This window comes from Rhinatrema bivittatum, chromosome 6 (assembly GCF_901001135.1).
Source record: "Rhinatrema bivittatum chromosome 6, aRhiBiv1.1, whole genome shotgun sequence".
NCBI lineage: Eukaryota > Metazoa > Chordata > Amphibia > Gymnophiona > Rhinatrematidae > Rhinatrema > Rhinatrema bivittatum.
In genome coordinates, this window is record NC_042620.1 from 273149191 (window position 1) to 273161678 (window position 12488).

Sequence of the window (12488 nt, forward strand, 5' to 3'; positions counted from 1 at the left end):
AACAAGGGTTCACCGTTCACCTGACCTTGGAAATAGGCAAGAGCTGCCACCTGTGCCTTCAAAGAATTAAGGGCCAAATCCTTAATCAACCCATCCTGCAAAAAATCCAAAATGAGCAGGATCTTAATCGAACAAGGATGAACCCCTCATTCCTCACACCAAGTCTCAAACATTTGCCAAACCCAAACATAGACTAAGGAGGTGGAGAACTTTTGCACCTAAAGCAAAGTGGCCGTCACAGCAGCGGAGTATCCACACTTCAGCAACTGAACCCTCTCAAGGGCCATACCGTAAGACAAAATCGAGTCGGATCTTTGTGGAGAATAGGCCCCTGCTGCAGCAGATCCCTGTGGACCAGTAATCAGAGAGGAGAGTCCACCAGGATCCTCCACAGATCTGCATACCATGGCCTCTGGCGCCATCAGAAGCATCATCCCCATGGGTCTCTCAGTCCTCTGAATCATTTTGTCCTACATGGGCCATGTGGGAAAGGCATAAGGAAGCTTGCCTTCCGGCCACTCCTGTATGAGGGCATTGATGCCCAAAGACTTCAGATCTCTCCTGTGACTGAAAAAGCGAGGAGCCTTCACATTGTGTGATGTTGCCAGCAAATCTAGAATCAGGAGGCCCCAGAGGCCCTCTATGAACTGGAATGCTTTGTTTGATAATTCTTATTCTCCTGGATCCAGACTCTGTCTGCTGAGAAAGTCAGCTCTTACGTTGTCTTTTCCTGCAGTGTGTGAGGCTGAGATCTCCTGAAGATGTACTTCTGCTAATTCCATGAGTTAGGCTATTTCCTGCAACACTTGCTAACTCTTTTTTCCTGCATGGAGATTGATGTAAGCCACTGTCGTCACATTGTCTGACATTATTCAGAGCACATGATTCTGCAAGCGGTTGATGAATCGCAAGCGTGCCAGCCAAACGGCACAGGCTTCAGCTGATTGATGCTCCAGAGAAACTCTTCTATACTCCAGTGCCCCTGCATTGTCAACTCCTTACAGTGAATCCCCCCAACCCTGGAGGCTCACATCCATCATGAGTACTAGCCAGTCCAGTGTTTGTAGGGGAATGCTCTTCCTTAGATGATCTGCTTGCAACCACCACTGCAATTGGATGCTGATTTCCACCGGTAAGTGAAGCCGTATCAAGTAGTCCTGACTCTATGGACTCCAACGTGCTAGCAGTGTGCACTGAAGAGGATGCATATGCGTCCTTGCCCAAGGAACCACATCTAGGGTAGCTGCCTTCAACCCGAGCACCTGTAGGTAAGACCATATCGTCGGGCATATTTTTCTGTCAATAGTCGCACCTGCGCCATCAGTTTCTGTATGCGGCTCTCTGGTAGTGACACCCTGCCTTGCTTCATGTCAAAATGAACACTGAGATACTCCAGTATTTGGGATGACAGTAGATTGCTCTTGGCCAAGTTCACCATCCAAACTTAGTTCCTGTAGCAAGGAGACACCTTGAGCGAGACCTGAAGACTGTCTTTCAAAATCTTGGCACAAATTAGCCAATTGTCTAAGTATGAGTGCACCAGAATGCCATCCTTTCTCAACACTACCGCTATCACCACCATGACCTTGGAGAAAGTTCTGGGTATGTGGCCAAACTAAAGAGTGGGGCGAAACTGATAATGTCTCCCCAAAACAGCGAAATGCAGAAATTGTTGATGCTCCAGCCGGATAGGAATATGCAAGTACGCTTCTGAGAAATCCAGAGACGTAAGAAACTCCTCCGACAATACTGCCATTATTATCGAACATAAGGTTTCAATGCGGAAACGAGTCACTCACAAATGACGGTTGACTCCCTTGAGATCCAGGATGGGGCGAAAGGAACCCTCCTTCTTGGGTACAATGAAATATATGGAATATCGGACCATATTTTCTTGTGACATAGGCACTGGAATCATGGCTCGCAGGCTGAGGAGCCTTGACAACGTACACTTCACTGCCTATCTCTTCTGCAGAGAACTGCAGGCAGACACCATGAAAATGTTGTGAGGAACACTGAGAAAATCTAGAACATAGCCATCTCTTATCACCTCCAGAACCATTGGTCTGACGTGATCTCAACCCACCTCCAATAAAAAAGAGAGACACGACCCCTATCTCCTGTTCCCAGGGGTGGGTCAGCACACCTTCATTGATGGGGTCAGGGGTCAGCCGTTCCTCTGTAGGATCGAAAGCATTTGATACCCCTAGCACAACCTCTCGCGCTGAACAAGCACAGTGACTGCTTTTTATCATTTGGTAACCGAGGAACATGGGACTCATCCCACTTATTGGCCATTTTTTCCAACTCACTCCCAAAAAAGAGTGATCCTTTAAAGAGCAATTTCGTAAGACTAGAATTTGAAATTGTATCAGCCAATTTCCTCAGCCAGAGCTGACACCTGTCGCATCTTTCAATGCTGCTCCCCCTTCTACAGGGATAGTCATCCGCTTGGTGACAGCACACACCAATGCATCCACTTTCGGAAAGCGCAACTGCTCTCATGCCACTGGACCCAGGGAGTATAGCCTTCTAGGGCTTGTCCCCCTTTAAAATTAGCTTCTGGGGTGCCCCATTCAAGATCAATCAATTTTTAAATAGCATCCATAATGGGGAAGAAGCATGACACTTTTACAGGATTCTTGTTTGGCTCAGATATAGAATCAGCACCTGGCACCCCCAGCAACTTCAATGTCTGGGAAATCAGAGCGGGCAACTCATCTCTATGAAAGAAATGCAACATTATTCTATTCAGCTCCTACCCCAAAGGAATTTCCCCATCCTTCAAGGAGCAAGGCTCGCCTCCATCATCCATGCCATTGAGTCCCTATCAGCATGACCCACAGCAAGTCTAGATAGGCATGCCGTGATCTACAGCCTGCGATCTTGAACTTTTAGATTTGACTGCGGCCGCCAACTGCACCTGAAGAAAAGAGTGCAGCCCTTGAAAAAATTCCACCCATGAAAAGGCAGAAGGATCCATGCCAAAACCAGGGGGTGTCAATCCTGCACTCACTGAGTTGCCTTCCCCTGCTAAGAAACTAGTTAGGGGAGCCCCAAAACCAGGCGCAACCTCTGGTAGTTCCCCCTCTGGTCCCATTCCCGCATCATGCTGGGAAGGGCTGGCATCAGCAAAATCAATTGGAGACAACTCTCCCTGAGCCTCTAAGCAGCGCTGACACAAGTTAGAGAGGATACCAGGCTGTGATGCCCGAATATGGCAAGCAGCGCAAAAGGTAAGGCACTTAGACTTCTTTGCTACTGGCACCATGGATAAACACCCGCTAGCAGCATGCTCCCAAAAGCATCTGACAATTGTATGCCCGGCTGCACGCCCGCACAAGTGAGCCTGGACAGGGCACCCAAAAACCAACGCTGTCCAAAAATGTAGGCGCCCGATAGGCGGTCCAGGTAGGCGCCCACCTGGGCATGGAAACGCAAACCAATGTCACACTGTTTCGTGGCAGACTTGTTTGTAGAAAAGCACATGAAAGCCACTGCGGCTTACCACATGAGAGTGTGGCCTAGCCAAAAACACTGCCATGACTCCCAAAACTCCTCTGGAGATGGGAACAGATGTTGGACCAGCAGGCCAAACTCAGATATCAGAAGGGAAATGGAATCCCTAAAATTAATTCCCCTTCTTTTTTTTTTTTACTATATTTACTCTTTACCTGAACTTAGCCTGTCCCAGTCGAGTACAGAGTCAGTTTCAGGCTACAGGGGGAGAGGGCAAAGACCTTCACTGCCGCGCTTATCTTTCTGCACCTGCTAGCCTCTCAGCTGTTTCTCTCTCTACAGCTAAGTCCATGCCAGAAAGCCAGCTACCAGACCGAGGCACTCTACCGAGAGAGGGACCATACGGTATCACCCACAGGAGAGCGGGGCGAATTTATTTATTTTATTTATTTTATTTATTTATTTAGAAGTTTTTATATACCGATGAACGTTGGGAACATCTCATCGGTTCACATTAAATGAAGAGCAGCAACAAGCACTTTACAGTGAAACAATGAACATGTGAATATACAGATAGGGTAAAATTGAACGATTTACAAATTATAAGGCATAAGGTATAAAATATGAAGCTTAAAAATATCACTATTTACGAGAATGTCACGATGGACAGGGAGGGAATAGAATTAATCTCCTTCTTTTCTCCTAAATTTGTTTTTAAGCAATCTCCAGTAGGGAGATGCACATCACCTTCTGCTGGAGACGGAGAATACTGGTGGGCTGATGTCAGTGTAGGGGTATATATATCATGACGACAGCTTTGCTTCACTCCAACTTCTGGTAGAGGTGCATAACCCCTGGTGTGGATTAATCTGTCTGAATACTAAGAAATTCCTGATTGTATGCACAGGATAACAGATCAGACTCATCTTTTTCTACTCTCATGTACTGTAACTATGTAAAAGAAAGTTATTTCAAGCACAAGGGCCTTTGTATACTGAATCTGAAAATCAGGTTGTTATGTGGTGACTGCATGCGTGTATATTTGTGAGTGATGTTAAATCATGTGAGATGTATGCGTGTGTGATGGGGGCCCAAGCTGTCACTAATATTTCCCTTGTAATTTGAATATTCAATGGCTTTAGGAGGGGTTTTGAATTTTTGATTCTTCCCTGTGTGTTAACCCCACCTTTTGGGGGGTATGGCTTCTGGGGTACATATTGCCTAATAGCATGCCCAGAATGTCAGCGGCTTAGGCATGGCTGAAACAGCCAAAAAGGAATGCGATCCAGGAAGAGAAAGGACGTTGAGATCCGTCCCTGGGTCTGAAGGAGCCACTGGAAAGCAGCTAGAGATTCCCCTAGGATTTCAGAACAAAGGAGTTACTATTCTAATAGTCCCTCCAGGATTTCAAATACTTTTGGGAGAGCTCTGGATCCTCTCAGGATCTATGAGAAGGAGAGAGGAGTTCCACAGGGAGAGTGCTGTATGGGCCTTTGCTAATCACGTTTGCGTTTTGACATTGGAAGTGGTTGGATTAAAGGACTTTTTGGACTTTGACTTGACCAGTTTGAAGGGAAGGGCGTACCCGCGGTATCCCTGATGATTTGGGCCAAGAGAGAGGAAAGGAGCAAGAGACTCTGATTGCCTGAGTGATCTGAAGATACAAGTGTAAGAAGATTTGGGTATTTTTTGATAAAAGGACTCAAAGGGCTACACCCCTTGAGATAGTGAAACAGTTTTTCCAGTTTGAAGGAAAGTTAAAACTTGGACCAATTGCAATTGGATATTTTTGTACATGGGGACAGTTGTCTTGAAGTTTTTGTGCTTGGGGATTTTCTTCTATTTGGTGATTGATTTTATGCTGGAACCCCATTCCAGTTTTCCAACATTGCAAGGGGAGCAGTTTTTCTCCATGGATAATGGTGCAAGAGAAATGAGAAGGGAGGTAACACTTAGGATGGACAAATTAACAATCACCTTATCTGTTTTTATTTGGTTTTATATGTTTTGATTTTACATGGTAATTGTGTTTGTTAGGAGTAATTTGTTGCAGATTTTATATACAAGGAATCTAATTCAAAGCAAGAGTTAATAGGCTGGTTAATTAGGAAGTGTTATAGTTGGTGATTCAATTATTAGGAAGGTTTATAGCTGGGTGACTGGTGGACATGATGATCGCTTGATAACTTGACTGCCTGTCTGGTGCAAAGGTGGCAGACCTCATGCATCTCAGACGGGCCGATACAGTAAAAGTCACGGGAGAGCGGGTGAGCGCCTGCTCTCCCGGCACATGCACAGGCCACTCTCCTGTGCGCGCGATTTAGTATTCAAATGAGGGCCCATGGTAAAAAGAGGCGCTAGGGACACTAGCACGTCCCTAGCGCCTCTTTTTTGACAGGAGCGGCAGCTGTCAGTGAGTTTGACAATCGACATTCAATTTTGCCGGCATCGATTCTCAAACCTGCTGACAGCCACGGGTTCGGAAACCGGACGCCGGCAAAATTGAGCGTCCGGTTTTCAACCCGCGAGCTGATTTAAAAGTTTTTTTTATTTATTTTTAATTATTTTTTACTTTTGGGACCTCTGACTTAATATCGCCATGATAAGAGAGAATTTGAAAAGAAACTTGCCATGGAAGCAAAAACTCATAATTAAAACTTTTTCAGGTACATTTGAGGTTAAAAAGCCTGCGAGGGAGTCAGTTGGACCATTAGATGATCAAGGGGAAAAAGGAGCACTTAGGAATGACAAAGCATAGCAGAGTAAATTAATTCTTTGCTTCAGTATTCACTGAGGAAGAAGAAAGAGATATACCCAAGCCAGAAATGATATTCAAAGGTTATGATTTAGAGGAACTGAAACAAATCTGAGTGAACCTGGAAGATGTACTAGGGTAAATTGACAAACTAAAGAGTAGCAAATCACCTGGACCAGATGACATACATCCCAGATTGCTGAAAGAACCAAGAAATGCAATTGTGGACCTGCTATTGGAAATTTGTAAACTGTCAATAACGTCATCTATGGTACCTGAAGTCTGGAAGGTTGCCAATGTAATGCCAGTTTTTAAAAAAAAGGATCAAGGGGTGATCCAGGAAATTACAGACCAGTGAGTCTGAAGTCTATGCCAGGCAAAATGGTAGAAACTTTCTTAAAGCACAAAATTGCTGAACATATAGATAAGCATAGTTTAAAGGGACAAAGCCAACATGGATTTAGCCAAGGGAAGTCTTGCCTTACAAATTTGCTACATTTTTTTGAAAGCGTAAATAAACATGGATAAAGGTGAGACAGTAGATATAGTGCATCTGGATTTCCAGAAATCTTTTGAAAAAGTCCCTCATGAGAGACTTCTTAGGAAATTAGAAAGTCATGGGATAGGTGGCAGTGTCCTATTGTGGATTGCCAACAGGTTAAAAGATAGAAAATAGAGAGTAGGGCTGAATGGTAAATTTTCCCAATGGAAAAAGGTGAATAGTGGAGTGCCCCAAGGATCTATTCTGGACCAATGCTTTTTAATGTATTTATAAACAACCTGGAAATGGGAACAAGTGAGGTGATCAAATTTGCCATTGACACAAAATTATTCAAAGTTGTCAAATCACAAGAGGATTGTGAGAAATCGCAAGAGGACATTGCAAAACTGGGAGACTGAGCATGCAAATGGCAAATGAAATTTAATGTAGACAAATGCAAAGCGATGCACTTAGGAAAGAGAAACCCAAATTTTAGCTTCAAAATGCAAGGTTCCACATTAGGAGTCACCGCTCAGGAAAAGGATCTAGGTGTCATTGTTGAAAATATTTTGAAATCTGCTCAGTGTGCAGCAGCAGCCAAGAAAGCAAATAGAATGCTAGGGATTATTAGGAAAGGAATAGAGAATAAAACAGAGAATAACATAATGCCTCTGTATCGCTCCACGGTGCAACCTCATCTTAAGTATTGTGTACAGTTCTTGTTACCACATTTCATAAAAGATGTAGCAGAATTAGAAAAGGTACAGAGAAGGGTACCTTCTCTGTACCTTTTCTAGGGGATGGAATAATTCCCCTATGAAGAAGGGGAATTATTCCATCCCCTAATTCCCATCATAGGGGAATTATTCCATCCCCTAATTCTAGGGGATGGAATAATTCCCCTATGAAGAAAGGCTAAAGAGGTTAGGATTCTTCAGCTTGGAGAAGAGATGGCTGGGGGGAGATATGATAGAGGTCTATAAAATAATGGGGTAGATTTTCAAACGAGCGCGAACAGCCTACTTTTGTTTGCGCTCCAGGCGCAAACAAAAGTACGCTGGATTTTAGTAGATACGCGCATAGTCGCGCGTATCGGCTAAAATCCTGGATCGGCGCGCGCAAGGCTATCGATTTCGTATAGCCTGCGCGCGCCGAGCCGCGCAGCCTACCCCCGTTCCCTCCTAGGCCGCTCCGAAATCGGAGCGGCCTAGAAGGGAACTTTCCTTTGCCCTCCCCTCACCTTCCCCTCCCTTCCCCTACCTAACCCACCCGCCCGGCCCTGTCTAAACCCCGATCCTACCTTTGTCGGGGGATTTACGCCTCCCAGAGGGAGGCGTAAATCCCCGCGCGCGAGCGGGACCCCTGCGCGCCGGGCCGCGACCTGGGGGCGGGTACGGAGGGCGAGGCCACGCCCCCGGACCGCCCCGGGGCGTAGCCACGCCCCCGTACCCGCCCCCCAAACGCTGCCGGCACGCCCCCGAAACGCCGCGCAATCCGGCCCCGCCCCCCGACACGCCTCCCGACACGCCCACTCCGAAAACCCCGGGACTTACGCGAGTCCCGGGGTTGTGCGCGCGCCGGTGAGCCTATGTAAAATAGGCTCACCGGCGCGCAGGGCCCTGCTCGCGTAAATCCGCCCGGTTTTGGGCGGATTTAGGCGAGCAGGGCTCTGAAAATCTACCCCAATGGGTGGAATGTAACAAGCAATCAGTTGTTTACTCTTTCAAAAAGAACAAAGACCAGGGGACTCACAATGAAGTTTCTGGGTAATACATTTAACACTAACAAGAGAAATGTTTTTTACTCAACGCATAACTAAGATTTGGAATTCATTACCAGAGGATGTGGTGAAAGCTGTTAGTATAGCTGCATTTAAAACAGGTTTGGACAAGTTCCTGGAGGAAAAGTCCATTAACAATTGTTAAGGGAGAGTTGCAGAAATCTACTGATAATTCTTGGGATAAGCAGCTTGGAATCTATCTACCCATTGGGATCCTTCCAAGTACTTGTGACCTGGTTTGGCCACTGTTGGAAATAAGATACTGGGCTTGATGGACCCTTGGTCTGACCCAGTATGGCAAGCCTTATATTCTTATATTCTTTTTTCATTGCTATTACATTTTTTATGCTGTTCTGTATTTTTGGCATTGTGGCTTGGATTATTTTATTTACGTTGCAGTAAGGATTATTTTATTTGAACACCATTCTTGAACTCCTGAGAGTGTTTTTCCTGATTTTCCTGTCTTTGTTGCTGTTATTGCCTTCATTGCTCCTTCTCTAAACTGTTTAGCAGCTGTTGGAGGTCCTTTACTTATAGTAACGAATGGAAAGACATGCCAAAGAGCCCCAGAAGATTATTCTTCCTCCGCAAATGAACTGATTCTGGACCCGTACCACCCCAAAGGGATGGACAAGGCACCCACCTTGGGGACCAGTTACACATATATCCAATACACACCCAGGAATGCCTTTGTTCTATATAACCAAGCCTATGTGTTTTATGAAAGTTGCGCCTAGCTTCAGGACATTGAAAATCCTCTTACCCTCAGCCTAACAGGCGAACAAACCTTTGAAAGTTTACCCCTTAAGAAGTGGGCTGTTTTCTCCAGAGTACATGGCTGCAGTATGCTATAGTGAAAGGGCAACATTTGTGCATATCTGCATGGCCTGAGAGAGACTTTTAAAGAGGTCAAGCAGGGTGATTGCACATTTCAGAGTACTTCCATGCCCTGGAACACTCAGACGTCTTTCATCTCTGGCCACTCAGTCTTCAGAAGCAATTTAAAGAGGAAAACACAAGAATTTGTCCTTAAAGATCAACTTTAATAAGATGACAGCACTTCCTCCTACAATACTGTCTGTTATCTCCTTGCACATCGCCTCCCCGTGACACAGTGGTGCCAGCTGTAGCATTGCGAGGACACCCATTCAACTGCTCGACAGAGAGACATCACAATTTCTGAGGGGATAGGGTGGAACATTTCTCAAGTGATTAAGACAAATTTATACAAACTTTCAGTTTAACAGTGACATAAAGACTCCCTCATTGCCTAACTGATTGGTCCCCTGTCTTTACTTCTAAGAGCAGGTTCCACATTTGCTCAGAGAGGCCGGAGAGTATAACACTGAGTAGGCTCTGAGAGGCTGAAGGCATGCAGCTTGCTTCCCCCATTCTTCCTCTGTAGCGTTTCATCCATGCTTCACTTGCCTTCACTGTACCTTGTCCACTCATTGCTGCAGTAACAAGAACCCTATCCGCAAAATAAATACTAAGCTTTGATAAATGAGGGCTGGGAATAAAGCAGAGGCTGGAAGGAGACCCTCACTCTCCAGGTGTCACCGTGTCCTGACTCTGTGGCACCAGCTGCTGAGGTTCTCCTGCCAGGACTCCTATTCTCAGCCTAGGCCACCTCAGCCACCTCTTGCCACGTGCCGGTTGTATGTTCCCAGCTACAGTTTCTGACTTGCACAGGGCAGCAGTTGTGCTGGGGGCTCTGGCTCACTACTCCTAGGAAGCAGAGCAGTGGTCTCCCTTTTTCAGCCCATCCTCTGTCAGCATTTGGTTGTTCTCGTTTTGTTTGTATTCTTTGCTGCTGTAGAAGGAGCTCTTCCCTGATGGGCCACTGCCCCACTGGGCCCGTCTGGCACAGGCTCTGGCGATCAGGAAAAGTAACTCTGCCACATTTAGCAAGATGCAGATTCCAGAGGTTGACAGCATGAAGACGGTAAAGATAGTTTTCTCTGTGGGCCTGGAGACGAAGCAGTCAACAGTGTTGGGGCAGGGGTAGGCATCACATTTCACCAGTCGGATCATCTTGTAGCCAGGGTAAATCATGTAGAAGATGTACATGAACGCTGCCTCAAAGATGATCCTGAAAAATACACTTAAGGTGTAGGTCCACCAGAGAGTCCCTGAGATGCGGACCTTGTGCTTCTTCACCTCCTCCAGTTGCTTGGCATCGCTATGGCCAGACATTCTCAGCATCTTCTTTTCCTGATGCTGCTGGTGGGCCACGTGCATGGCGACCAGCAGTGCTGGCGTGGAGACGATGATCAGCTGCAGGGCCCACAGGCGGATGTGAGAGATGGGGAAGAAGTGGTCGTAGCAGACACTGTTGCAGCCCGGCTGCTGTGTGTTGCAGGTGAAAGCAGACTTCTCATCTCCCCACACGCTCTCCGCCGCCACCACCAGCACCATGATGCGGAAAATGAAGACCACCGACAGCCAGATGCGGCCAATCCCAGTGGAGTGCCGGCTCACCCCGCTCAGGAGGGTGTACAGACCTGCCCAGTTCATCTTGTTTCAAACCTGTGAGAGGAAAAAGATGGAGAATTAAATGTAACAAAGCCCTGTCAAAAAGATTAAAAAAAAAAAAAATACCCGGGCCCTGATCCACCACAGCACCCGGTTCCCTGTGCCACGGCCTTCCATAGCGCTCAGAAGTCGATCCATTATAACATACGTGGACCATCGTAACACACAGTGAGAGGATGACGTGTAACCTTGCAAGGGCGATAACCTGATGTCCTTTTTCCCCTTAGTAAAAACACATTCTGTTTACTTCCCTCTGCTTTCTCCCACCTTGTTCCTGCTATTCCCCTGCTCAGTCTCCAGTGAGGCGCAAATCATTATTAATTATTCACTACTCATCAGCTGCTGACCCTGGACTCTCTGACCCTCAGCTTCCCTCCCCATGTGTTGCCTAATTCCTTTGGATCTGGATAGGCAGCACCGCAGGTGTAAAGTTCCTTTCAGCTGCAGAGGACGTGGCAATAGAGGGTGAGGAGGTGCCAAGGAAAGAGAAAACCAAATGTAAAACAAAAGATTCACAGCTCTCTTCCAAAGTGCATCACAATCAGACATTCAGAAAATGTTGCATCCAGCACGGACCGCACACCTTGCAGAGTGTAGAGAAGGGACATCACCAGTAATTAATAGCAGCTGACAGATCTCACCTCCCGGAGGGAAAGGCACTTTTGCAAGTTCACTCCACACATCCATGCACCCTAGCCCTTATAATACACCTCACTCCCTGCCCTGCTATTTCAGTATTGAGACCCTCACTAGAGCTATGCCAGTGCAGCTCATAACATAACCTCACTCCTGCCCCGTAGTATCCCCTGCTCTTCCAATACTGAGATCCCCCTCCCCCAAGCACCCCATGCATCTCACCTCTGTCCTGCAGTCCCTCCTCTTCCAATACCGACAATCCCCTCACACCCACATGCAGAGTTCTGCCCATGCATCCCGCTCCTGCCCTGCAGCACTCCCCCTGCTGTTCCAATAGTTATTTATTTAGACATGTTATATACCGTCCTTCCAGGTATAGATCACAATGGTTTACAAGATGACTTTCACAGTTACAAATTCAACAGACAATTCTGATATCCCCCACCTCACGCGCACCCAGCTCTGGCAAGTCACCTCAGTTTGCCGTTGAAAGCGTTTGGTGTGTGCTGTTTGGAAGCAGGGACAGATTATTGGCTTGGGGTAGGGCTTATTATAGTGGGAATTCTGGGGGAAAAGAATACTGATGTGTTGGACAGCTGAGCAGATGTGCCACTATGAGCTACCAGAGTTTGTTTGGACATGGTGGTGGTGGTTGTAGTGGTGGGGAGGTGGGGGAGCTTTTAATGGGGGCTTGCTGCCTCTTTAACAGGCCGATACAACAAAGACGCGTGGAAAACTGGCGCTCGGTGTTGAGCGCCCGCTTTCCTAACGCGCGCCCAGCCACCTCGCCTGGGTGCATGATACAGTATTTAAATGAGGGCTCGCGCTAAAAAGGAGGCGTT

The 12488-nt window shown here is 46.7% G+C and overlaps 1 protein-coding gene across 1 annotated transcript in view; it reads right to left on the reverse strand.

Annotated features, from left to right (window-relative positions):
• Positions 1-9497: 9497 nt before the first annotated feature.
• Positions 9498-12488, reverse strand: part of GJB1 (gap junction protein beta 1) — a 37758-nt gene continuing 34767 nt past the window's right edge. Inside the window, exon 2 of the mRNA XM_029607231.1 lies at positions 9498-11004. Coding sequence (XP_029463091.1) covers positions 10204-10992 — 789 coding nt within the window. The 5' untranslated portion in view covers positions 10993-11004 and the 3' untranslated portion in view covers positions 9498-10203. The remainder of the gene's footprint in view (positions 11005-12488) is intronic.